Below are 24,212 nucleotides of genomic sequence, written 5' to 3' on the forward strand. Positions count from 1 at the left end.
AAGGAGTGTATACGCCGCTGGTTGGTGGGCAATGCGCGCCGCAATATTGGCCAATGAAACCTAGCAACGCCCACTCGCCACGCCCCATGAATGGCCCCCGCACGGCAGCGAGCCAGCCAGTGCCCGCGCGCGGCCCAGCCGGAGTCGGCGGAACGCGCCACGGGGGACGAGGCGCCCGAGGGCCGAGGCATGGCAAGCAAGCCGAAGCGGGCAAGCGACCCGCATGCAGCCCCTGCCCCTCGCCCTCGTCCCAGCCTCCCACTGGAATCCACCCAACCCGCCCTTCCTCTCCAAAGCACGCGCCCCGCGACTCGCCTCCGCCTACGTGTCGGCAGCGTCCCCGCCGGTCGCCCACGTACCCCGCCCCGTTCTCCCACGTGCCCCTCCCTCTGCGCGCGTCCGATTGGCTGACCCGCCCTTCTTAAGCCGCGCCAGCCTCCTGTCCGGGCCCCAACGCCGTGCTCCGTCGTCGTCTCCGCCCCCAGAGTGATCGAGCCCACTGACCTGGCCCCCGAGCCTCAGCTCGTGAGTCCGGCACCGCGCCTCGCCATGGCCATGGTGCAGCCGGCGGACACGGCCGTCAAGGCCAACGAGATCCTGGCGCGGTTCCGGCCCATCGCGCCCAAGCCCACACTGGCAGCAGCCGCCGCCGCCGCCGCGGCGCCCGTGGCGCAGGCCGCGGCCGAGGGCGTCGTGGCCGCGAACCGCGTGCTGTGCCATCTGCAGAGCAGGCCGTGCCGCGCGCGCAAGCGCGGCCGCCCCACCGTCGTGCCGGTGTCGCCCAAGTCGGGCGCGCAGCCGCCCGCGAAGCGGAGGAGAGCCTCTACGCCGTACCCGCCTCTCCGGTGCGCGGCGGCGACCACGGGGGCGCATGTGTCCGCGGTCGTCCCAGGCAGTGCGCGTCTCCCACCGGCGAGTGCGGGTGTCGAAGACATCGCGAAGGCGGCGGCGGCGGCGGCGACAGAGGAGGGGAGGGACGTCCCCGTGGAGCGCGACCTGCTGCGGAAGCTGCTGGAGCCCAGGGTCATATCGCCGCGGGCGGTGCGCCCGGTGTGGTCTGCCATCCACGTCGGGTGCATCCACCGCACCGACGACGCGGCCTGCACCGACGCCGCCGTCTCGAAGACGGCGGTTCAGGTGGAGGCGGAGCTGGAGGTCGACGCGCTCCCGGCGGTGGTCTCCGACTCAGGCAACCGCGTCCGGCTCGTGAACGACGCGTACAAGGAGATGGTGGGGCAGCCCGAGTGCCCGTGGCTCGACGCCGTGGCTGCCACGTCGAGGAGGATCAGCGGGGAGGTGGCGCTGGTGGTAGCGGACCGGTCCTCTCTGCCGGACTCGTACGGGGCGTTCACATGCACGGCAAAGATCGAGTGGGAGGACGACGGGAAGGTCACCTCCATCGCTGCACCCTGCGACGTCAGCCGGCTGCAGTGCGAGTCCAGGGATTACCTCTTCGCCTGGAGGTTCCGCACCGCCGCCGCCGACGCCGACGCATCCGTTGGACACAGCTCCGAGGAGATTAGTGAGAGTTAGGGAAGCTTGAGCTGCATCCAATGAAACCAAGTGCATAGACTAAGCCGCTAGCTGCATGTTAAAACTGAGCAGCTTCCTCTTTCGCGAAGTCCAATAGGATGTAGACCCAGTTCTGAAATCCTGAGTAAATATAAGATGTTGACTGGAGAATGCAAAGGAAGTATAACCTGCCCTTTCAGGAAACTGACCTACCCGACTCTCATTTCATAACTGCGTGGGTTGCCCATGAACACACGGACATGCAAGAGTGGTCGTGCGTAGCGACTGGCAGCTCATTTGTGAATGTGTGATAGGGCCAAAAGCAAGTAGGCGTCATCATTCAACTCAGAAATGGCATGATGTATCTTTTCAGATACCAGCCAAGAAAGCACACAAGGTTGCAAAAGCAATGTCATCCACGAATTAACGTTTTGGAAGTACAAGTACACCATTTTGTTTGATTGCACATCATGCTTATTACAAGTTTGATAGATGCATTCTCTAGTTCGTACTTTAACAATGGGCACGGTTGAAAGCAAAATAAAATCGAGCCAGGAGGAAAACGACATCGTGCCAATGTCAGCATCACAGATGTCTCGAGCTCATGCTTGCTCCGCTTTTGGAGGGCCTCTCCACTTGAAGTTCTCAGCGTAGGCCTTAGGCTGCATGGTTGAAAAACAGTCCGGTTATCACACCCAAGCCGATGTATTTTCAGCAACACCGATTAGCAATCAGAAGGAAAAAATATTAATTCAAACGCAAACACAACTATTCTATTAGCACAAAACATGGCACGTTTGAGCCATATCTCACATATGACAGACACCAAATGATGCAATTGGCTGGACAGTAATGCAGGTTATCACCTTATAATGAAGCATAGCAATGGAAAGGTGAAACCATTCCTCCAGTTCATGATAGATACACTACTTTGAAATGTCCCAAAGCAAGCTTATTCCGGCAGCTGTATTGCTTTAAGCTAGCAATTGCTTCTATAATATTACGGTAAAGTACAGCTCGGTCCTGGCAGCCGTACCAAAAGCAAAAGTCCAGTCAAGCAAAGACTACTGGTAATGAGCCAGTTCCATCGCCTGATTGGACCTGTGCCCGGACGGCCAGTACAAACCAATAACACGCACGTTGCATCAAATAATTGGATATCAGACTTGTACAGTGTCAGGCAAGTAAAGAAATAGCGCAGGAGAATGATTTTTGGCCTCACTGTTTTAGCTTTCAGGACATTCCACAAGCATGCAAATATTTAACTTCGATAACCATATCACCTGTATGCCCGTATCTGTTCCTTACTGCTTATCAAATAATTGTGTTTTGATGTAGTAATGCATTTTCTGCTTGTAATTCTACATGCTGGCATAACATAGTGAACGACACATACCTCAAATGCTAAAGCAAAGTCGCTGGTCTATGGGATAACAAGTCTGATTCTTAGCAGGTAGGGGGAGTATATGTCTTACGTGTAAGAATGCATGCACCGCGAGAAAACTGCCAAAACAGCAGTCACATTGCATCAACACACATGGTTTCAACCTACTGAGTACATGGCAGCTAGCCCTAGCAGCTTGTCCTTATCCACATCCTGCTAACGAAAGATAGGGTTCAAGGGTCAACCAGGATGGTAAAACTTCGCCAACTGTTCCTAGTCCACACATTCATATTCATCGTATCTACAACATTAATGCCGATTTTGGCTTTCTCTTTCCAACCTCTGACGTATCAGATTCTCAGTTACAAAAAAAAATGTTGAAGGACTCGAACAACTTTCTTAAAATGGGACATGCAGCGGCCATGCAACATGTGAACATCAAGAAATCGGTCAAATGCTATTATGCTACCATCAGTGGCAGGATAGCTATTTCAAGTGCCCATTACTTCTTTCCTTTCAATCGAACCATTTTTTTTCAACTATACCAAGAGCACCATATCAGGTAAATGGCTCGTTTGGCAGAGCTCCGGTCCATAATTCTTGGCTCCGAGAGCCGATTTTTAATAGAGTGATTCTGAGTGATTTTCTAGCAGAAGTGAATCTATTTGACGAAAATCATTGGCAAATAGGTTGTGAAGTGATTCCTGAGAGATTAGAGAGTGGAGAGCAGATTAGAAACGATGGGAAGCAGGTTTTTTTGCTCCCACTCTATAATACAAAATAGACTAGATTTACTCTCCACTCCCACCATGGAGCAGTTCAGATTTTTACTGTTTGACTCTGCGGTAGTGATTCTCACCGAGAGTGGAGCTATGAGAGCTCTGCCAAATGACCCCAAAGATTTATATGGACACCTATATTGACCGCATGCTAAAATAAAGGTCAGACTGCCGAGAAATCAAAGAATGTGAGCGCGTCTACCTTCTGCTCTTCTCCATGCTAGTGTTACCCATAATGATCAATCCCTCTATTAAATTACATGCACCGACCAGCTCAACCAAAAAAATTAAGCTGACAGAAGAGGTGAGCCTTTCAGGCGTCAGCCGTAGAATAATAGAAGCAAGCAACAATTATTTTATTTGAGACTTTGATACCATATTAAGTTACATGCATCAACCCATTTAATCCAAAAGCTTAAGGCTATATCCAACAGATCTCCTATCCCATCTCCTATCTCATATCCTATTTCAAACTTATCTCTACAATCAGTGTCAAACGGTGTCATCTACAGTTCCGCGTCCCCTATTTCTCACTCTACTGGAGACAGTCTAAGTTGATAAGAAAAGATAGACAATCACTTAGAGGGTGTTTGGTTTGAGGAATCACTCCATCTAAATTGAGATGGTGTATCATGGGTTCATTCCTCAAACTTGGTGGGATGACTCCATTCCTCATATTAGTACTAACTAACTATAAGGAATGGAGTGGTAATGGGCTAGCTTTTGGGGGGAGTGTTGGCCCAAGAGACCTAAAGCCCGCTGCTATGCGTGCGGGCGCGTGTGTCGCGGCCCAACGGCCTGGGTGGGCGCACCGTGTGTGCGAGCGGAACGACAGACACGCTATGTGACGGTGGTCCGGTTCCAACAATTGGTATCAGAGCCAGGTTGGCCTAGTGCATTCTCAGAAAAATCTCGGCTCACAATGTGAGGGGGAGATTGTTGGGAATAATCTCACATTGTGTGCTATGGAGGAGCAAGCATAGTTTATATGGTTGAGGGTGCAACCCCCTAATGGGCTAGCTTTTTAGGGGAGAGTGTTGACCCAAGAGACAAAAAGCCCGCTGCTATGGCTACGAGCGCGTGTGTCGCGGTCCGATGGCCTGGGTGGGCAGTGGGCACGCCGTGTGTGCGGGCGGCCCGACTAACACGCCATGTGTCAGCAGTCCAGTTCCAACAACACATACACTAAAAATAGTATACTCTATCACAAAATCAGCATTTGTAGTTCAGATAGAATATACAGTTGTAGGGTTTGTAATGCACTGGAAAACATGTGTGTGAATAGTGAATTGATGAGTGATGAATTGTGTTAATTTGATGTTACATTGATGTGGTCTGCGAAACTATGAGTATAATTACTATTTTCTATTGTTAAATTAGTTTGAAATTAACTAGAAATTGATTATTATATACATATTATTTATTTTCTGCTCTGGCTCGCGAGCTAAACGAGCCAGCTTGAGCTGACTCTATGGCCCGTTAGCTTAACGAGCCAAACCGAGGCAGCTCGTTAGCTTAACGAGCCAGCTCGATATCCAACCCTATCTAAAGACAAGGTAAAAGAAAAGGCATTAACAAGTCAACAAGGATATATAGGGAGACATACATACCCTCAGAAGAGGTGCATGGCGTTTCCGAACCTACAAAAAAAGAGGTAATGTAAGTATAGTCCTGCATTTTTAAGAAACCTTAGAGGCTCATTTCTAGAAAAAAACACTGGAAACATGGTTTCAGTTTAGTTCAGAAATAAAATGAAACACTATATATGCATTCAACATGAAAGCTACAAGCGCCAGTAGAATTGGAAACGAACAGTAGGTTTTGTAGAGTGGTATATTTGTTATCAATAGCAGTATCAGTATAGCACCAAAAGCCCCAAAGTGGCAATACGGCAATAGATAGGAGTACACATAAACTCTAGTAACATATACATAAGGGACTTTATACTTCCAAGTTCCAACACTATCACCAGGTATAACGCTTACATGAAATTAAGTTATATTGTTTGCAACGAAAAGATAGAACTTAAAGCAAGCAGCACAAATACAAACTGGAAGTAAATAACTTGCATTGAAAAGCATTTCAAGATTAGATTGAGAAGAAAGTTGGCAGTAAGATATTTTAGACAAAGTACAGCACTACACCCTCACACTAGAATACTAGATATTGTTGTTAGAGTATATTAGGCAACTCCTGATATGGTTGGTTTAGGATTGATTGTAATCCCGGAATAACCTTCCTTATCTTTAGGATAGACATCTTGCCCTCCAAGTCATGTAATCTTATATATTCCTCCTAGAGTCTCAATGCAATACATCCCACACATTATATGCGTTCTCTCCTTCCTACAATTGCCATCAACCTCGTGTTTTCCACTAGTTGACAAAAATCAGTATATGAAAATGCTATCGAGGGACTAGTATGTGACAGTGGAGCAATAACTATAATTTGGAAATTAACATTACCAAAAAGGTAAAAACTCGGTACGACTGGAACAAAACTATATATATTATATAATGAGCATCTTGAAGTCTATGTTCATTTCTACCTCAATAGATGAACCAAAAACAGATCTAGTTTGTCTACCATCACTGCTATGTTAGACAACTAAGCATCAATACTTTACAATTGCTTCTGCAAAATTTAGCTCTATCAAGATAAGGAGTAAAAAGACCCCACAGCCATGCCATTCAAACCATGCCTCAATCATTCCAAATAGGCTTGAAGTAGCAGTCGCAAATAGAGCATCTAATTTTTGTGTAAATCTACATGGAAAAAAGTAGACCCACCACATAATTCCATCCATGTTTTTCGGCAAACGCCTTTGCTGACTCTGCACTGTCAAACGTAAGTCCTGCTTCACCGACATTAGCATATGGATCCCCAGTAGATGTCCATCCCATCAACGGGTTCTCCCACCTAGCATGAATTCAAATGACACCAATTTGTCAGAGGATATGGGCGGGGAGGGGATTTATTTACAAGAAAATGATAAAACAAACTGCAGCATTGTCTAATTACTTCCTTCATTTGCAGTCAGATAATTTAATAAGCTATACAAACATGCATGACATATGGTCTACGTCTACAAAAATGAAAATAAGGAGAAATGGCCACACTGGACCAGCATCTGGCGTACTGGCCAAGGGACATGGTGCATTCGCACCATGAATTATAACCCTACAACAAGCTGCTACTCAACAGAAGAACCCGCCTTTATATTAGACTGATGGTAAAGTCATAATGCAATTTCCAAGGGTGTGAGTAGTGGAAACCAGAAGCATGGCACTTAAACTCCACACCCAAAAAATAACAATAATAAAAACAATATGAGTATTGACAGATCTAAATTGTATGAAGTCACTAAAGTTCCAGTAAAAAATAATAGGAGAATCTAAGAGAAGATTAAAGCTCTACATAAGCATCGAGAATCCAGTGCATACTAAAGTATAGTCACTGTTGAGAACAAGTATTAATCTCTGGGTATACATCATATCCCGTTCCATCTAGAGGCCATGTAATTTTGTAGTGACATTAAGTTGTTGGAAAAAGAAATTAAAAAGTGATTGGAAAAAGGTACTTCAGCGGTGCATCAACAATTGGAAGTTGGTAACATGTAACTGTACAATAAATCTATTAAGGTAGCCAGCCTGCCAGCAACAACACCTTAGGGATAAGATTCAGGAATGCAAAAAAGGGACTAACAAGCAGAACAAGAAGCATACTTTTGGGTTGACAAAAAATTAATTTTCCACCTCCCGACTTTGCCTGAACCTTGCTGGGATGCAGTCCTAGCTGGTGAATAAATTAGAACCTGACAACTCACAAGGATAAGCTGACCAGTTGTGAAGAAAAAACTGAAACATTCCCAGTGGCTGAGATACATAAATTACAAGAACAAAAACCAGAACATATCAGCAGCGCACATATCTGTTATAATTGACCCTCTTCATCTCAAAACATAGTTAGTGACCTGCTTAGAAAACCAGAAAATAGTGCCAGTTCAACCAAAAAAAGAAAAGGGAACCCATGCTCAGTATGGTCCACTGAGTTAAGTGTTAACTAACATTTTCCAATTAAAACTGGAAAATGAAAATTTAGTGCCTTCTGGACTGGATGAGAGGTTTTAGGCTGCTGGCCTACTGCCTGCACTCCACATGTCACAGGATGCAAAAGAACAGGGACATGCATGCTTTTGTTGTTCGAGTGATTTGGCTATATGTGAATTTTTAGTTATGCACAAACATTTAACCCACAGTAAGTATGGGTATATAGCTACTCTGAACCAACAATAAGACCAATGAAATGGCAACCATTGCTTCAGTTTTTTCTTATAAGGGCCTCAAGCTTGTGTGATGGGATCACAATACAACAATAAAGATTGGAAAGTTTAGTATATAAGTAAATTGAGCAAAGACAGTGGTATATATTAAAAGCTTGAAACACAACAGTGCTACTTTTCTATAAGATACAATAGACCAATGGGCATTGGCCAACCAACCAAACAATAGGGTTCACTAGGTAAAGCTTCTTCGTATAAGATCCAAATCTGATTCTGATATTTTATCTCGACATTGATTTCATAAAGCTCACATATATTGCATCAATGTGTAACTAACCCTGCAGTCATCTATCCTGCTGAAAATTAGACAGCTAGGCTCTGAAGATGCTCAGTTTCCTGACACATACCTGCCCATTTTCATCACAAATACTTGTAGAAGCAAGCATAAAGACGCCCATTCCTGTCACAGAAGACCCCATTGGAGAGGAATCAACTGGGTCGACAACTCGACATAAACCCATCTTGCACACATTCTTCTAGTTCGCAGCTTGAGCTTCAGACCAATCGATAACAGAACAAAACGACGATTTTCTATCTCTATCCACCCCAAACCCCGATCACATCCAACACAACGATCCAGTCCCAGCTCCCCGTGTGGCCGTATTGACTCCAGAACGTATCTCTCTGAAGACGCCCGCAATCATCCACACCATCTACCATTTGACAGCTAAAAACACGAGAGAGAAGGATGCAGCATGTTACCTTACGGCGGAGATGCTCCTCAGGGATGCCGGAGACCATCCCGATCTCCCCGGGCTTGATCTCAACGAGGGCATCAGAGGCCTCCGCGGAGAGCATCCGCGCCGGCGCCGGCGTGAGAAGCGCGCGGCCAAGGGAGGGGAGGCTCCGCCGGAGCGGGGCGGCCATCTCGACGGAGACGTACACCGGAGAGGAGGGGAGGCTGAGGGGAAAGGAGGAGCTTGGGAGCGCAGGCGGCCTGCTAATCTGCGGCTGAACGACCTGGTTGTTGGATCGAGAGTATGGCGGAGCACATCCTTCTTCTTAGGCCGCCAGCAAAGAATTGATGGGTACTATGCCCTGTGCGGGTTAGGCCTTAGGTTGGGCTTCCCTTGCAACAATGGATCTCTTGCAGGCCTGGTCTGGCTGGGTGATAAGCAATGGATCATTGTGTGTCTGACGAATTAGGCCCGCGAGCAAGAGTTTGTATGTTTGTAGGAGTCATAAGTCATAAGTCATGACGACACAGCCCGTCCAGAAGGTTTATTAGAATAATCCGCCCTGAGCCTGTAGTGCAAGAAACAGGAACCTCGAGCTAATCGTTTTTGTAGAATTGTAGTAGCAATGGGTCGGCTGTCAGAAAGATCCATCAATCAACGGGGCACAGCTTGCCGGTGTAAGCAGACGGTGACAGCCAGTGAAATTTCTTTACGTGTTGTCATACGCCGGCACACACGGTGATCCTTAGCCGCCATCATTCTTCGGTAACTGACAATCGACAGCGCTTTCCTGCTGCCTGCTAGGTTTCCTCCGACTGTAGTTCCTCATCATATCCGCTGGCCAGTCAGGAAAATGACGGAATTCGTTAACCTAACCACAACGGAAATCCAAACTGGCTTATCTCACACGGACGCTGGCCTGCCTATTCTTCCCCTCGTTTCCGTTTGACCTGACGCCGAATGTAATATATACTCTCGTATGGAGTGTATCTAAGATATAGATACGTACCGGGAGACTGCATGAATGGAAGAGTCGCAGGCCTTTGACCCGTTCAAGCACGCGCCTACTGTTTACCTTCTACGAGCCGTGATCATTTACTTGCAGCGCATAATATTAAAATAATAAAGCCGGTGTTCCTTGAGAGTCAACGCCTTGGCCAGCAATCAAACCTGGCTAGCTGCAGGTCCACAGCGCTCGATCGCGAGCGAGGGATGCAGTGCAGTGCAGTGCAGAGAGTCAGAGACGAGACATCATAATCTTGCAAAGAAAGTTAGGTGATCGTGAAAACGATGCTCGGCTGGCAGTGGCTGTTTTCAGCTCCGTGGTTTTTTAAGGCTAGTTTGAACTCTATTTTTAAGGGTTTTTTCCCAAAGAAAATTAATTCGTTTTTCATTTCTAAAATAGAAAACCTATTGAAAAAATGGGTTAACAAACTAACCCCCTTAGGACTAGTTTAGAAACTCTATTTTTCAAGAGATTTCTACTTTCCTTAAAGAAAATAAACTCATTTCTCTTATAAAAATAAAAATTCCTTGAAAAAAATGAAGTTCTCAAACTAGCCCTTAGAGTTATTTTTTACTGTCACTGAGGATAGGTTCCCTACCTTCCGGGCCAAAAAGTTGGCCCCATAATTGCCCCCCAAAGCTTTCCTAATTCTGCTAGAGTATCGCTTAAATTAAAACCAGCACTGTTTCACAACTACACGATCAAACAGAATGTGCTGCACATGACAACTACAGATGTGCACTCTAGCTAGGAGGGATCTTAATATTCCAGCTCTGTGTTAGACTCTGAATGATGGAATTAAATGAATGTTAGGCACACTTTGTCCTGACAAGCTATATGTATGGGTATCCGTGCTTCATCTCGCTGATTCTTTCTTACTCACCTCCGTCCCAAAATAGTAATCATTTTAACTCTTAGTTTTTATGTCTATGTATTTAAATAGGTGATAATAAACTTAGACACATGTATAAAACATATACATTAACTATTATATAAATCTACTGTTTTCTAAAAATAAATTTTATTTTGGGACAGAGTAAGTACATTAATTGCTGTACGCGCGCATTAACTGAACATATAGAACAACACATTAATAACTATGAACAGTTCGGTGGTGGTGCATGGAATCGGTTGCGTGAGTTGGACGGGTAACAAATAGCGATAGGCTAGTGCTGGATGCGCAAGAAACGTCGTACGTCAGCTCGAGCGTAGTATGCTCTTGGAAAATTCCTGCATTTGGCAATGAAAACACGGGTTATTCACCGAGTCAAACGTGGCAAACAAGACAGGGGAATAATAGTGCTTCGCCCCTCCACGCTTGACCAAGCTCGAACCGCCACCCTCACTTGGCCTGGTCGTCGGTCCCACCCACAGAAGCAGTTCAGGCTTGCAGTGCTGCTCCAGCCGTCCAGCGTCCAGGCTCTATAAAAACTCTTGGTCGTCCCCGACACGGGAAGTTGCAGACGGTATGCGAGAAATGATGTTCTGCGGCGCGGGCAGCTTCAAGGACGTGGACAAGGATCAAGGAGCGGCCGGCGGCGGCGACGGGAAGCCGGCCAAGGCGAAGAAGGCGAAGGGGAAGCAGGGGAAGAGCAGCAACCCCTACGCGTCGCGGGGGCTGGACAAGTTCTCCGTCGTGCTGTCGGAGCTGGAGTCCAAGCGGGAGAGGATCCTGCGGCGCGTCGGCTCGGACGTCGACGCCGACCACCTCATGGTCCGGTTCGTACAGTCGGAGGCCAAAGGATGGGTGCCCATCGTCGTCAAGCTCCCGCACGAGGAGGAGGAGCAGGCGGCAAGCGGCGCCAAGAAGAGGCAGGGCAGGCCGGCCAGCAAGCCGACCTCGCAGTCGTCGACGCCGCCCACGGAGCCCGCCAGCCCCAAAGAAGACCCAGCTAAGCTCACGCGCGTTGCCGCGGCGGTGCCACCCGCGAAGAAGAGTAACGCCGGCGGCGGCGCGAGGTGGGCCTGGGCCTGGGGAAGGACGAAGGTGATGAGGCCGTGCCATTACTGGCCGCTGGCCATGGCGCTGCTGCTGCTGTGCCTCGTGGCGTTCGGGAGGGTGTTCGCCATCTGCTGCACGTCCATCTGGTGGTACCTCTTGCCGATCTTGAGCGGGGAAGAGGAAGCCCTGGGCGCGGGGAGACCACCGGCGACGAAGCCCCGCAAGGACGTTGGCTTCAAGGCCGGCGACAGACTAGCGCTGGCGCCGCCTCCTTCGCATTCGCATGGCAAGAGGAGTAGCAGCGCCGGCGCCGCTCGTGAGATGGTTTCACCCAGAAGCCATGCGCATCGAAAGAAGTGGTAACTTCCAGGATGTCTCGTGTTGTAGTCTGTAGACTTTGTGTAGTTGGGTGGCCAGAAAGATCAATTTTTTCAGGTTATCTTTCATCCCTTTGTTACAGTTTATTTACTCTTTTTGGTGCCTGTAAAAAGTGTATAGCAGCAGCCCCTTTTGTGTGTGGCTACCCCAAATTGTTTATAAAATCATTCGGAATAAATATCAAATAACTCCTGATATCTGTATCATGGGCCATCTCGCAAAGTTCGTAGCCTGCTTTTACCTCGAGCATCTTTTTATATAATGACTAAATTTATCTGTGTCGTGGACATATTGTCCTTTTTCCCACTCATTCGCATGCGGTTTTAGTGGCCAATCTTAGAAGTGAACAAGTGACTTCTAGATTCAGGCTGTGCAACGATCTGCATCGGCGTGCAGCAAGGGCGCATTAAACAAAAGTCAGTCATGTGTACTTCTAGATGCTTAGAAATAAACCGGCTGGTTGACATTCTCGACGAGAAGATCCAATGCAAGTCCATGTACCTTTCACATCGACACCGTGACTCCACAACATACGTTTTAATACAAATGCCAAGCTTCAAATTCCTCCTATCACAGGCAGGGATGCACATCCCTTGCCTTGAATTGTCACTCGAGATCTTAGCCTCTGGCTTGAGTCAGAAAAGATCTGATCCTCTCCATACAGACTGACAGAAAATAGCTTATCCAAACCAGAAAGACTATTAGTTTTGGTCTCTAGAATTTTCCACCTGCACGGCTGTAACCGATATATCGTCAAAGCTCGGCACGTGTAGGCTGACCCGTCCCTATGCTCATTTCTGAAATCATTCATTACTCTGAAGTCTGAACTCAGACGCCACTGTGACTGATCGATGAGCATGGGTCCAGGCGCCAATGCTCAACATCTAAGAATTCTTTGGAATAAAAAAACAGTTCGTTTTGTGGCGCTCTCTGGCCTCTGGGTATCATCAAGGATAAAACCGATACTAATAATAAATACAAATTAGTAAGTATCAGAATGGGTTTTTCTGTTCGGTTAATTGTGAACAAATGAGAAATATAACTTGAAATCTGAGAACGAAACAATACGATGGTACAATGCAGCTGTTTTCCCTCTCCAGAGGACAAAGAAATCTCGCTCATACCATGGGCTTATGTCATCACTCCTGAGTCACAAGAAAGGGGGAAAAGGTTAGAAACTTTGAGTGCATATAGACAGAAGGAACATAGTTGCACGTGGAACACAGTGAAATTGGTAAGATATAAAATCCACAACAATGCCTAGCATCCGAATATACCGACCAATAACTTGAAATTAAACAATTTTACAGACAATTAACAAAAACCGGCAGTATTTCAGTAGAACCATCAAAAGTTAATCCACAAAAAAATGGCAGCCACCATAGTACCATTCACACGAATAATCTACTGAAGACTGGCCACACCACATAACACAGTAGACAATTCGAAGCTTTGATATGTTAACTTACCCTGAATCTCTTCCTATAATCTGATTCAATTCGCGAAGTGTGATGTTTCCTCTGGCTATTAACCGATGCTAATGAATCCCTCTCCTCTAAATTGTTACGAACTGGCTCATATTGAGAAATGCGAAAGAAACCTTCACAGTCCCAGGTCACGTCATAGTCTACTTTCAACCGTGATCCTTCCTTCAGAAACAAAATAATGTCAGATCTCATTATGTTTCCAAAATGGTAGAATATACAAGCAATCACTTGATGCCATCAACTAAATCTGAAAGGAAAAGGTACTGCAAACGTGTCCCATTAAGTGTTTATTAAAAAGAGAAGCTGTCAGTTCAGATGTCCGTTAAGGTGGAACAAATGATGCTTCTTGAAAAGGCTGTCTCTGTGTCTCAGATACCAGTATATGCAAGGAAATGAGCAATTCCTAACAATTGTTGCAACTGTCAATTATCATACCAATACTTCAAAGTTCAAACCAAAGTTTACAATATGCATAAGCATTTCGAGCTGCTTGGGGTTTTGTTGTCCTTTACTAATTTATGATATGTATACTCTAATTAGTGCACACTACTATGTCAATATGTCATGGTCCATGGGGATAGTTGTCTTCTCCGGCGAGGTTATACCCCTCTGCCGCAGGCTTGGTTCTAGGGTAGCAGCCCTAGGCGCTTGAGAGGGTCATTCCAAGAGAGAGAGATTGGTTTGATAATGATCTTGCTTGATTTATTCCCTGCTGCCATGCGGCTTATAAATAGCCCTATGGCTAACCAACTTCTCCTACAAACTCTCAATTAACTCCTACTTTCTTGGACTTATCTGCTGCTAACCAACTCTCCACAATTCTCTCATCTCAATCTTATTCTCTAGCCTTATCCCAGCTCATCTCAATCTTATTATTTCCTTTCCTGCGGGTGCGGACTGCATGGTGGTGACCGCTCCCTATGATGCCCATGACAACTATGATTCATTAGGTTTTCAGTTCATGCGCTGCAAACTTAGGCTCTATCAAGATCCTGAAATGGTTCTCCAGGGTTTCCCGGACAAGAGAGTGAAAAGCAAGCCATTAATGTTATATAAAGTAAGTAACAAAGATTGGCAATATATAGAACTATATGAGATGTTTATGTGATTATGTTGCGCATGAGCACTCGAAAAGGGTAAATGATATGAAACGTCCATACAAAATTACTATAGGTAGACAATTCAATCCATATGGAATGAATTATGAATCAGCTGAGGTGCCATAAATATATAAGTGAAGCAAATGTATCTGATTTCACATGTTACTTCATTATGTGTTCTAATAAGAATGACACATTGAAAAATGATACATAGATGAAAAAGAAATCTAACCTTCTCTAAAGAACGTCCACATAATGCCTTCATTGCATCCTGGAAGTCATTGTAGCTCTCAAATTGCACCTGAACTTTGCAATTAAGTCCAGATATGAGCCCCTTGTTGACTCCATGTCCTTTTGCTTCTATCTCATCATCATTGGAAATATTTAGGTTCCTGACATTTGGATGGAAGAATGTTGCAAGGAAGTACTAATTTAAAAAGTATTTACAGACAGTCAAGTGTATTGCATAAACCAGTACTAATTAACAGAGATTTTTTTTCATTATATTAATTTGAAGGCTAGCAGGTCAAAACTAGGTGAATACAGATACCAATGAAAAAATGAAATTGAAGGGTCTATGCATCACCACTTCAGTGAAGCCAATTCGCAGAAAATCATTTTGCAAGCTTGTCAGTTTATTGAAAAGTGATATACTAATCATGGTGTGTTTTTGGAATGTATTTTTCTAGTTATGTTTCAGAATGTTCTTCACATGAGTTACAGTTAGTCAATTACAATCACCAGTAATATATACTCCCTCCGTTCCAAATTATGAGAAGTTTTGGCGGCTCTAGAAACAGACCCATTACTATGCACTTAGATATCTGCTATGTCTAGATATATAGTAAAAACTGTGTATTTAAAAAAAACCTAAACATCCTGTAATTTTGAATGAAGGGATTATTTACTAATTTATGTGTGAAATATATATATTATAATTTATGTGTTAAGTATATATTACAAAAGTACAGAAAACAATAGAGAAAAATGAACTAATACAAACACAAAATGAGGAAGGTCACTCCAAAACTGTGATACAGGTTTTTACCTATGCACATCAATTGTGTAACACCATGCACTTTTCAGGATAACATGAGGGTTAGGTACATGGGAGTAAATATTGTTCTACAAGCGAAACAAAGAAGCTGCCGACACAAACAACATTGAATCATTAATCCAACAATGATGTGTTAGGTTTCTATAAATTCCAAATGTGGGTCATGCTCAGTTAATTTAGATGTCTTTAGGTTTTTGCAGTTTCCATTTCTTGTAGCACTAATTCATCAGGGATGCAGCACCCTGATGCAAAAGCACTAACTAGTTAATCAGCGAAAAAATAGATAGTGGACTATGATCCGAACAAACTAGAGATCACCAAAGTTCACCTTATTTTACCAAGCGCTGAGAAAACAGTGTGGGTGACCAGCGTGGAAGGTTTGGATGATACTCTTGTCTCTGCAAACCACCTGGAAGGCACGCCACGGACAACAATTGTGTCTGGCCTTTTAGCTATCTTTCTCACAGGATTCCCTGATACCAACAAATATCAATCCAAACTCCACCTAGTCAACAATGCAATCAAGAAAACACGATATAGGAACTAGTTCATACTGGTATTGAGTAGCTCGGAGGAGTAGAAATCCTCCCATGACTTCTTCATCGTTCTGAAGTCGTCAGACGATGGGATCTCGACGGTCATCCGGAACTTCACTCCCTCGAGGTTGAGCTCGATGCCTTCGAGCTTCTGAACCAGGGTGCTCCGCCACTCGAAGTACTTCTCCTGCTCCCCGGTCATCTCCTCGGCCTCGCCGTCTCCCTTGCGGGGGCGGAGGAAGGAGAGGTCGCGGACGTGGAGGACCCCAGAGGCTACGGGCTCCTCGCGACGGCGCTTCTGGAGGTCAGGGAGGCGGCTCACGGAGAGGTCTGAGTCGGGGAGGAGCGGGAGGGGGAGAGGTGGGTCGCGGAGAAACGCGAGGAGGGCGGACTTGAGCTGCCACTCGTCCAGGGGCCGGACGGTGAGGTCGGCGCGAAAGAAGGTGAGCAGAAGCTTGAGGCGCGGCGAGAGGGAGAGCCCAGTCGGGAGGGGAAGTGGCTCGATCGGCCGGAGCGCCGCGGCAGCGGACATGGCGGCGTGGCGGGTCGCGGCGGCGGCGGGCAGCCTGGGGTTTTGTGTGCGACGGGCAGCTGGTAGAGGTAGGGGGAGGACTTGACCGGAGAAGTCGGAGCCGATGACTAGATCTAAATCAACGCTCGCGATCATCGTTCAATTTTACTATTTCAAATCAACCGTTTTTTATATATTTTAGGCTTTCTAAATTATTTTTAAACTCTTAGCAGAACTAAATCATTTTTATGTTAGAGGTCAGCCACGTAAACTATAGAGGCATTTAGTATAACCTCTCTAGCCTTGCAATCGTAATTTAACCTTGTTTTTTAACTTTGTAATTTTAACCCTTGGTTTTGGAAACGAGGCTTTGGCATACCCCTGCGTCGTTTCATGTAGTTAATGGTGTTAAATCTGATATAAAAAAGACAAAAATGTCTATACATGTATTGTGATTTTGCCCTTTGTTATATTATGTAATTGTGATTTTACTCTTGTTAGGTAACACCCATATATAATATAAGGAGGGCAGTTTGGACCTTTCATCCATTGTTTTCACATTTTTTATTTTTTTAATCACCAAATCTGATTTTCACTAATGGCGTTGAGAGGGTGAGGCAAACGGTAATTTGGTTTTCAAAACAGAAGGGTAAAATCATAAAGTCGAAAAACGAAGAGCAAAATCACAAGCAACGAAAATCATAAGCAACCATTTTCAAAATCACAAGTGTGTTTCAGGAATATTCTCACTGACGGACAAAGCTAAGCTTTGGCTAAAAGCAGTGTACAAAGGCATTTCGTCTATACGCAAGCAACGAAAATAATGGCTGAAGGCGGCAACTTGGGCCACAAGTCCAAAAGGAAGGCTACCGGACGACGAGGGTTGGAATTTGCGGAGCTGAGAAAGGAGGAAGTACATTACTACCCTAATGTCATTTGTAAATGGCTTATGTAAAAATGGATGGGCATTACTGTAAATATGTACAAAGTCAGTTCGTCTCCCCTATAAATAGATGAACATTACCCTACAAAAAGTATCTTTGGAAGGGTCCCGACTTCGTAGTGCTTAGCCTTCAAAGAATCTTCGTGCATCCCATTATTCAGGAGCCGAAGGTATGCTTATAAATTTGTCCAATACAATAAGAAACATACTGAAAATGTTAAAGCAATAAGATAAGTTCTTATGTGTTATTCCATTTGTCCCTTTGCATCATGTTTCACTTTTACTAGTGTATGGTGCGCGCCATGCGCGCATGGTGAACCTGAACCATTTTTACGATCAGTTTCGTTGGGGTTATGTATTAAAATTATATGTACACTTAGAGTAGTTGTTAGCAGTTATTATGTACCATATGCTGCCATAAATTTAAGGGCAAATTTAAACTGGTTCCAGTGCTTACAGAAGTTGATGTGCTGAGATTGTAATTGTAGTAGTTACAGCAAACCTACGGTAGACTGAGAGGACCATATATATTACATTGTATTTCAGCAGTGTGTTCCAAAAGTTCATCATAGAAGTGACAGATTTATTCTGAATATATATTTGTTCATATAACATTAGCAGGATAGTTTAGTTTACAAATATAATAGTATGAGCAGTCAGGATGTCGTATTACGTTGGTGTTGCCTATAGGAGCTGGTATGTACATGCACGTAAGCAATAAAATGTTGGTGTTGAAGGCCATAAAATAATAAGAATAGTAGTTTGCAGTGAGTTTCTGAAACAATGTGTTGACAAAAGTATTAGTCATATGTACAATCCTTTTTAGTTAGCAAAATATTGTTCATAAAGGTTATGAAGTGCACATAAACATGATATAAACTTGTAATGTTTTTTATGATTTTGCGGAGAATTCATTCTCCTTCCTTTTGGACATGAAGTTTTTCTTTCTTGAACCTATATGCATATACCTGTACATGTTGTATGAAACAGTAAACAATGTTATGTTGATTATGATTACTCATCGTGCAACTGTATTTGGACAATTATATATATATATATATATATATATATATATATATATATATATATATATATATATATATATATATATATATAATAGATTTTTTATGTGACTGTATTATAACTCGAGGAGGAAATCTTATTTAAGCAAATGTGGACTGTACCGGTAGGCATGTACTAGAAGGTACTTCCTTCGTTTTTTTTCATTTGTCGTCCATTAGTTTATTTTTGAACTAACAAGCGACAAATATTCGAGATGGAAATATATGTAAACTATAACCTAGAGTAAAATCTATTTTTTCAAGGAGTATCTGATTTTCATGTGCTAACCTTGTGTCACTGTTTGATCTCCTGCTAACAATGTCTAGAAGCAGCAGACGAAAACTGTAAACATGTGATTTGTGTGTCACTTGTTCTCGAATAGAATGCTGAGGACCCAAATAGAGTCTCCTAATTAGAATGAAGTAAGCAAGGCTGCAAAAAGGTATTCATAGGCCATATATATCATATACAGGTAATTAGAAATGCCATTGTTTTCCTTAATTGTTTGGATATTTCTTAAAAAGTATCGCCTAATTAAATTGAAAAGAATGGTACAAAATCGAGCTTCTCTAAGCACTAAAGGAAAAAATAAGAGAAGAAATCGGAAAAATATAAAACAGACATTCACTTACATTGTTCCTATAATTGTTATGCTAGCATGCGTTACGTTTGGTGGAAGAAGATTTGCTACACCAAAATCTAAGATTTTCGAGGTAAGATCCATGTCAAGAAGCACAATGATGGAGGTATGATAATCCCCGTGCAATGTCAAGGCACATGTTTACTCGTGCTTTCTAATCGAATTGGATATTTGTTGTGGCTAGAGCCTGATCAATAAATGATATAAAACAGCTAGGACATAGATCGAGTCCATCTGAATGTACCAAAGTTCTTTTTTTAACTAAAGAACATGGCCAACTTTTACTAAAAGCTTAAGCAAAAACTGCCGCAATTAACTGTTACATTACTGTTGTGATGAATGGTTAAAGGAAAAATTGTATGTCTGTCGTCAAATAAAACATAGTCTATTTGGTTAAATAACTTCTTCTTAGGGAAACATAATTCAGAAAGAACAACGTAAGAAATTCTCACCTCGCTTTGAATCAAACCTGGTACTTAGTTTGAAGCTGCATCTATACATTATGACCTTCAGCGATTCAGCGCGCCAGGGCCTCCCCAGGACGCGCGCACGGTGCAGTGGTGCGTAGCTCCCCTCCGGTAGCAAGTTGCATGCCTCCCTCTCGAGTTGGCCATGGTAAACATGCAGTAGCATATATATTTGATAGGCCAAAAAAAAGAAACCAAATGTATTACTTCAATCCGATTTAGGCCCTTGAAGACTGACGGGCTTGCTCTGCCTTGAGAGATTGTTTGCAAAAGAATTCCTTTTTCAGTAGAATCCCAAAAAAAGAAAATAAATTAGAGGAAAATAGGTGTGCATGATTGCACATTGAAGACTAAGACTGTCTCCAGCAACGTCCTCTATATACATCCTCTATATCCGTCCTTTACAGTCTTCTCTAAAAGATTCCATCTCCTATATCTACTTTCTCTCCAACAACGTCCTCTAAATCACGTTCTCTATATGTAAATACCTATATTAAACACATTTTTAATTTTTTAATTTTTGTACATACGTATTTGTCATACTCTCAAATGTATTGTACATATTTTAGTTTTATTAAATCGGTTGTTTAAAGTATTCAAATAGATAGAGAACCGTTTAGAGAAACTCTACATATAGAGGATCCAGCAGCGTTCTCTAAATTTAGAGGACCGTTTAGAGGACGTTGCTGGAGGGAGTAGAGGACGTCCTCGTCCTCTAAATTTAGGGTACAGGACCCTTTAGAGGGCCTTGTTGGAGCCAGTCTAACCGCCTGTTCTGCTGGAAGTGTGCGGCGCGGGCCCCTTTGACGGTGGCACAGTAGGCAGTAGCTGGTTGAAGACTGACTGCCATGGCCTGCTGGATGCAGGCGGCGCAGACCCTTTGACCGCGGTGCGATGGATGGTTGAAGACTCCCCCACTCCTAATCTTGCCTGGAAGCAGAGCAGATAATGAGATAAAGCATACGCCTCCTGGAAGCCACCGTCGAATACCCTCGCAGACGCGCCGACCTTACCGTCCACGGGGCTGTGCCTGCCGCCACCAGGCACAAGCGCCGACGACAACGCCGGAGGGTCGGCCCTCCCCACCTTTGTTGACCTTAACGGCGTGAGAGAGCCGAGATCGTCCTCCCTTTTTTTCTCTTTCCCACCGCCTGTTTGATTCTAGAAGTGTGTCGCATGCTGGTGTCTGGTGAAGGAGCGGACAAGCGGCGACAGCGTTGGCGCGAGCGGCTGCCGGAGGCCCCGATCTGGAGACTCTATAAGCAACAGCGAAAGGTCAGACCTGCATGTGTGTGTGAGAGGATAGGGGCAGGCGAGGGGATGAGAACCTGAGAAGAGATACTCGCAGGCGTGGACGGGAGGAGCGCGTGGACCTACAGAGGGACGATGCAGAGGGAGCAAGAAGGGGATGAGAACCTGACCAAGTGACCTACAGAGGGACAAGGCGGAGGGAGCGAGGAGGAAGAGAGACAGGGCAGATCGAGCGAGGAGCGGTGGCCACTGTCAAAGCATCAGGTGGAAGTATCCAGAGGCGAGGAGAACGATGTGAGAGAGCGCGATGAAGGTGAGCCAGTGATCCACGATCGAGCGGTTAAGAAGATTTTCGATGACGTGGATGAGCTAGGAGGAGCCGGTTTGAACCGGCTTTCATATATAGTAAATTAGATATTCTTGTTCAAAGCCCTTCGTCCTTCATATTTAAGCTCAGGACGAAGGCTTTCATTACACACCGCCTTGATTATCAATTTATTCAAAGGGTTGGAATCAAGTATACATCAATTTCGTCTTTTTACGTTAAAACCTTCGTCCTCAAGCTATTACACCGAAGGTGTATCACCTTGAGGACGAATGTTCCCCATTTCTCAAATTTTGTGTTGCCTTGTTTTTATGCCATCCAACAATTGAAAACAAGTGAACAACAACATAAAACATTTGAGGGCTTTTTGTCTGAATTAGAATTTATCTCAACTACTGGATGACATGTGCATCATTTGCTGTAAAACCTTGTTTGATTTTGTAGTCACTCAGGTATTCAATTTGTGTAGTGAACAGTGGATACCTTTCTATACTCATGATGCAATTTAGTCACAATCATTGAATTATGAGTTGGTTCTAGGTGGATGGTACATATCAGTTCAATTTGGAGGAGTTTATTCTAAGAATCTGCAAGTTTTCTTAAATAGTAAGGGGTAAAGAGAAGGCTAATGCACTATGTGCAACATCTCTGCAATCCCTCTCTGCTTTGGTAAGTCTCTTGCACCGTATGATGAACAAGTTTCATATATGTAAGTGTTGTCATTCAGATGCTACAATGTAACTTCCTAAGGTAACATGTATGTGCCTTGTTGTGCCATGCACACTTAATAATGTCCTATGCGGCTGAATATAGCTGCTGGGAGTATTTGTACAGCTGTGGGTTAAAAGGAGTTAGTAATAAGGCCCTCAAGCCTAGATACCACTTTTTAGCTAGATCTCTCTTTCTGTACATGCGTTCATTGTTTCCAAACATATGGTGTTGGTGAGAGAAAAATGTAAATTGTAGATTTATAGAACTAAATGACTTGCACATTGCTAAGCACATACCAGATCAAGTGAGCGTTCTCCATCTTTCTCTATGGAGTATGGACATCGTGCATAAGTTGGATTTTTCATTTAGCCCTGGTGATAGGTAGAAGCATGTAATAGGACACTTTTCCTTGGTGATAGGCAGAAGTGTGAATGAATTTTCATTTAGCTAAATGTACCTTGCTTCAACTATCTGATTAGACTCCACATGAATATAAGAACTAGGTGTAGTGAGTTGAGGAGAAGTCCAAGAATGGGCAAATACCGAAGAACCCATTACACACATTTTTGTCGCTTGTAGTTTGAATCTAAAGCCACACTTCATATGTTTTACCATTTCATAGGTGTGATACTATCTCTAATAGACTCCTTATCTCACTCCCTATCTCACTGATTATTTCAAACTCCACTCTACAAACAGTGCAATCTACAGTGCAAAACAAAACTTTGCACGACCACTTACACGGGCTGCTGGAGATGACCTGATACATTGAAGTGTCCCGATCCTTTGGGACTCAAATGTGATACAATTACTAGTCTCAAGAGGCTAGTAAACACATTCCTTACTTCAAATAGTACAGAGTTTAGATAAAGGTTATTACAATACTGGGGTACAAGCTTGTAACATCCCAAAATCCCAACCCAGGTTTGAAACCCTAAACCCCCCCTAATCCCCCCTTCATTTTATTCTTCTCCCTTAACCCTACCCCTAGGTCACCCAATCATTTGCATGCACTTAAAATGATTTGAAGCACCTCACATAGACCATATTTATCACCAAGTTCATTTAGAGAATTTTTGTTAAGAGAAAAAGAAACAAAAAGACACAAAAGTAGAAAAGAAAAAGAATTAGAATAAGAAAAGAAAAAAGGAAATCCCTCTCCCCTCCCTCGGTTGGACCGAATTCCAGCCCAGCTCGCGCGCGCCCGCAACCCCCCCCCCCTCTTCCGGCCCAGGCGGCCCAAACCGCGCGCCGCTCCCGCTCACTGACCTCCGGGCCCCGCCCGTCAGCGCCTCACCACTCTCTCTCTCGCGCAGACCCCTCTCACTGGCAGCCCAACCCCACCCGTCAGCTCCTTCTCCCTCGCCCATCCCTCATCGGCGCGATCGCCGCCGAGCGCCCCCTCGCCTCGTCGCCTCACCATTAATGCTCGCCAGCCTCTGCGACAACCCCGCCACTGTGCTTGAGCCGACCTCTCACCCCCTCGGCATGCCCGAGTCGTCCCAATCGGCGTTAGCGCCATTCCCGCCCCCATGGCGAGCTCGCCGGTGCTCGCCGTCTCCCCCATCCCCCTCCCCCGAGCGCCTATAAAAGGACCCGCCCGAGCCCCGTCTTCGCCACACAACTCCAGCCATCCCCACTGCCCTCCTCCCCGAGCCGTTCAAGCAAGCATCGTCGTGCTCCCTGCTTTGCTCCGGTGAGCTCCCCTCCCCCTCTCTAGCTTTTCTCTGTTCAATTAAGCTATGGCCGAAGCTCCGCCACACGCTCGCGATCACTAGGCACCACTTTGCCTCCCCTGTCGTGGCCGGAAACCTCACCGGCGGCTTCGCCGCCGCGGGCACCCGCCACTGCGCCGTAGACCGGTCGCCATAGGTCCCCGCAGGCCAAAGTCGCCCCACCCCCGTGACCCACTTCACCCGCCCGTGCTTCGCCACCACTTCCCCGCCAGAGAACCGGACCGACGGCGGAGAACCGCCGCGGAGTTCGCCGCCGACCAGCCCCGGTCGAGCCCCTCCCCCCTCCGTTGCCGAGTAACGTCGTCAGCCCCCCCTCTCTCCCTGGCTGGTGGGCCCGCGCTACGGCGCCGTCCCCGCCGCCGCTTC

At 45.2% G+C, this 24,212-nt stretch overlaps 4 protein-coding genes and 1 long non-coding RNA gene across 6 annotated transcripts; 2 read left to right on the plus strand and 3 right to left on the minus strand.

Moving 5' to 3' along the window:
* Window positions 1-449: 449 nt before the first annotated feature.
* Window positions 450-1,716, plus strand: LOC100279098 (uncharacterized). Its single transcript, NM_001152143.1, has one exon. It carries the CDS (start codon window positions 550-552, stop codon window positions 1,531-1,533), a length of 984 nt encoding a protein of 327 aa, NP_001145615.1. The 5' UTR covers window positions 450-549; the 3' UTR covers window positions 1,534-1,716.
* Window positions 1,717-1,910: 194 nt separating this feature from the next.
* LOC100281028 (NADH-ubiquinone oxidoreductase 18 kDa subunit) lies at window positions 1,911-9,038 on the minus strand. Its single transcript, NM_001153947.2, has 5 exons — window positions 8,720-9,038; window positions 7,401-7,489; window positions 6,465-6,594; window positions 5,286-5,315; window positions 1,911-2,174 (listed from the first exon to the last, which is right to left on the minus strand). The coding sequence occupies exons 1-5, from the start codon at window positions 8,882-8,884 to the stop codon at window positions 2,115-2,117; spliced, it is 474 nt and encodes a 157-aa protein (NP_001147419.1). The 5' UTR covers window positions 8,885-9,038; the 3' UTR covers window positions 1,911-2,114.
* A 2,092-nt stretch (window positions 9,039-11,130) lies between these two features.
* On the plus strand, window positions 11,131-12,212 carry LOC103633365 (ZCF37). Its single transcript, XM_008655068.3, has one exon. The coding sequence runs from the start codon at window positions 11,169-11,171 to the stop codon at window positions 12,003-12,005; it is 837 nt and encodes a 278-aa protein (XP_008653290.1). The 5' UTR covers window positions 11,131-11,168; the 3' UTR covers window positions 12,006-12,212.
* A 724-nt stretch (window positions 12,213-12,936) lies between these two features.
* On the minus strand, window positions 12,937-18,592 carry LOC100282860 (uncharacterized). Of its 2 annotated transcripts, none has more exons than XR_002263316.3 (5): window positions 16,219-18,592; window positions 15,993-16,137; window positions 14,840-14,999; window positions 13,490-13,665; window positions 12,937-13,165 (listed from the first exon to the last, which is right to left on the minus strand). XR_002263316.3 is itself a non-coding variant. In NM_001155766.2 (5 exons), the coding sequence occupies exons 1-5, from the start codon at window positions 16,730-16,732 to the stop codon at window positions 13,160-13,162; spliced, it is 1,005 nt and encodes a 334-aa protein (NP_001149238.2). In that variant the 5' UTR covers window positions 16,733-16,846; the 3' UTR covers window positions 12,965-13,159. The 2 variants fall into 2 exon arrangements, 1 of the variants encoding a protein (NP_001149238.2); NM_001155766.2 differs by having other exon boundaries at window positions 12,965-13,165; window positions 13,490-13,669; window positions 16,219-16,846.
* A 184-nt stretch (window positions 18,593-18,776) lies between these two features.
* On the minus strand, window positions 18,777-21,588 carry LOC103633366 (uncharacterized). The gene is made up of 3 exons (XR_556479.4): window positions 21,152-21,588; window positions 20,837-21,079; window positions 18,777-20,753 (listed from the first exon to the last, which is right to left on the minus strand). It is a non-coding gene; the product is annotated as an uncharacterized lncRNA (long non-coding RNA).
* Window positions 21,589-24,212: the final 2,624 nt, after the last annotated feature.

The sequence above is a fragment of the Zea mays genome, chromosome 7 (genome assembly GCF_902167145.1).
Source record: "Zea mays cultivar B73 chromosome 7, Zm-B73-REFERENCE-NAM-5.0, whole genome shotgun sequence".
Classification (NCBI taxonomy): Eukaryota; Viridiplantae; Streptophyta; class Magnoliopsida; order Poales; family Poaceae; genus Zea; species Zea mays.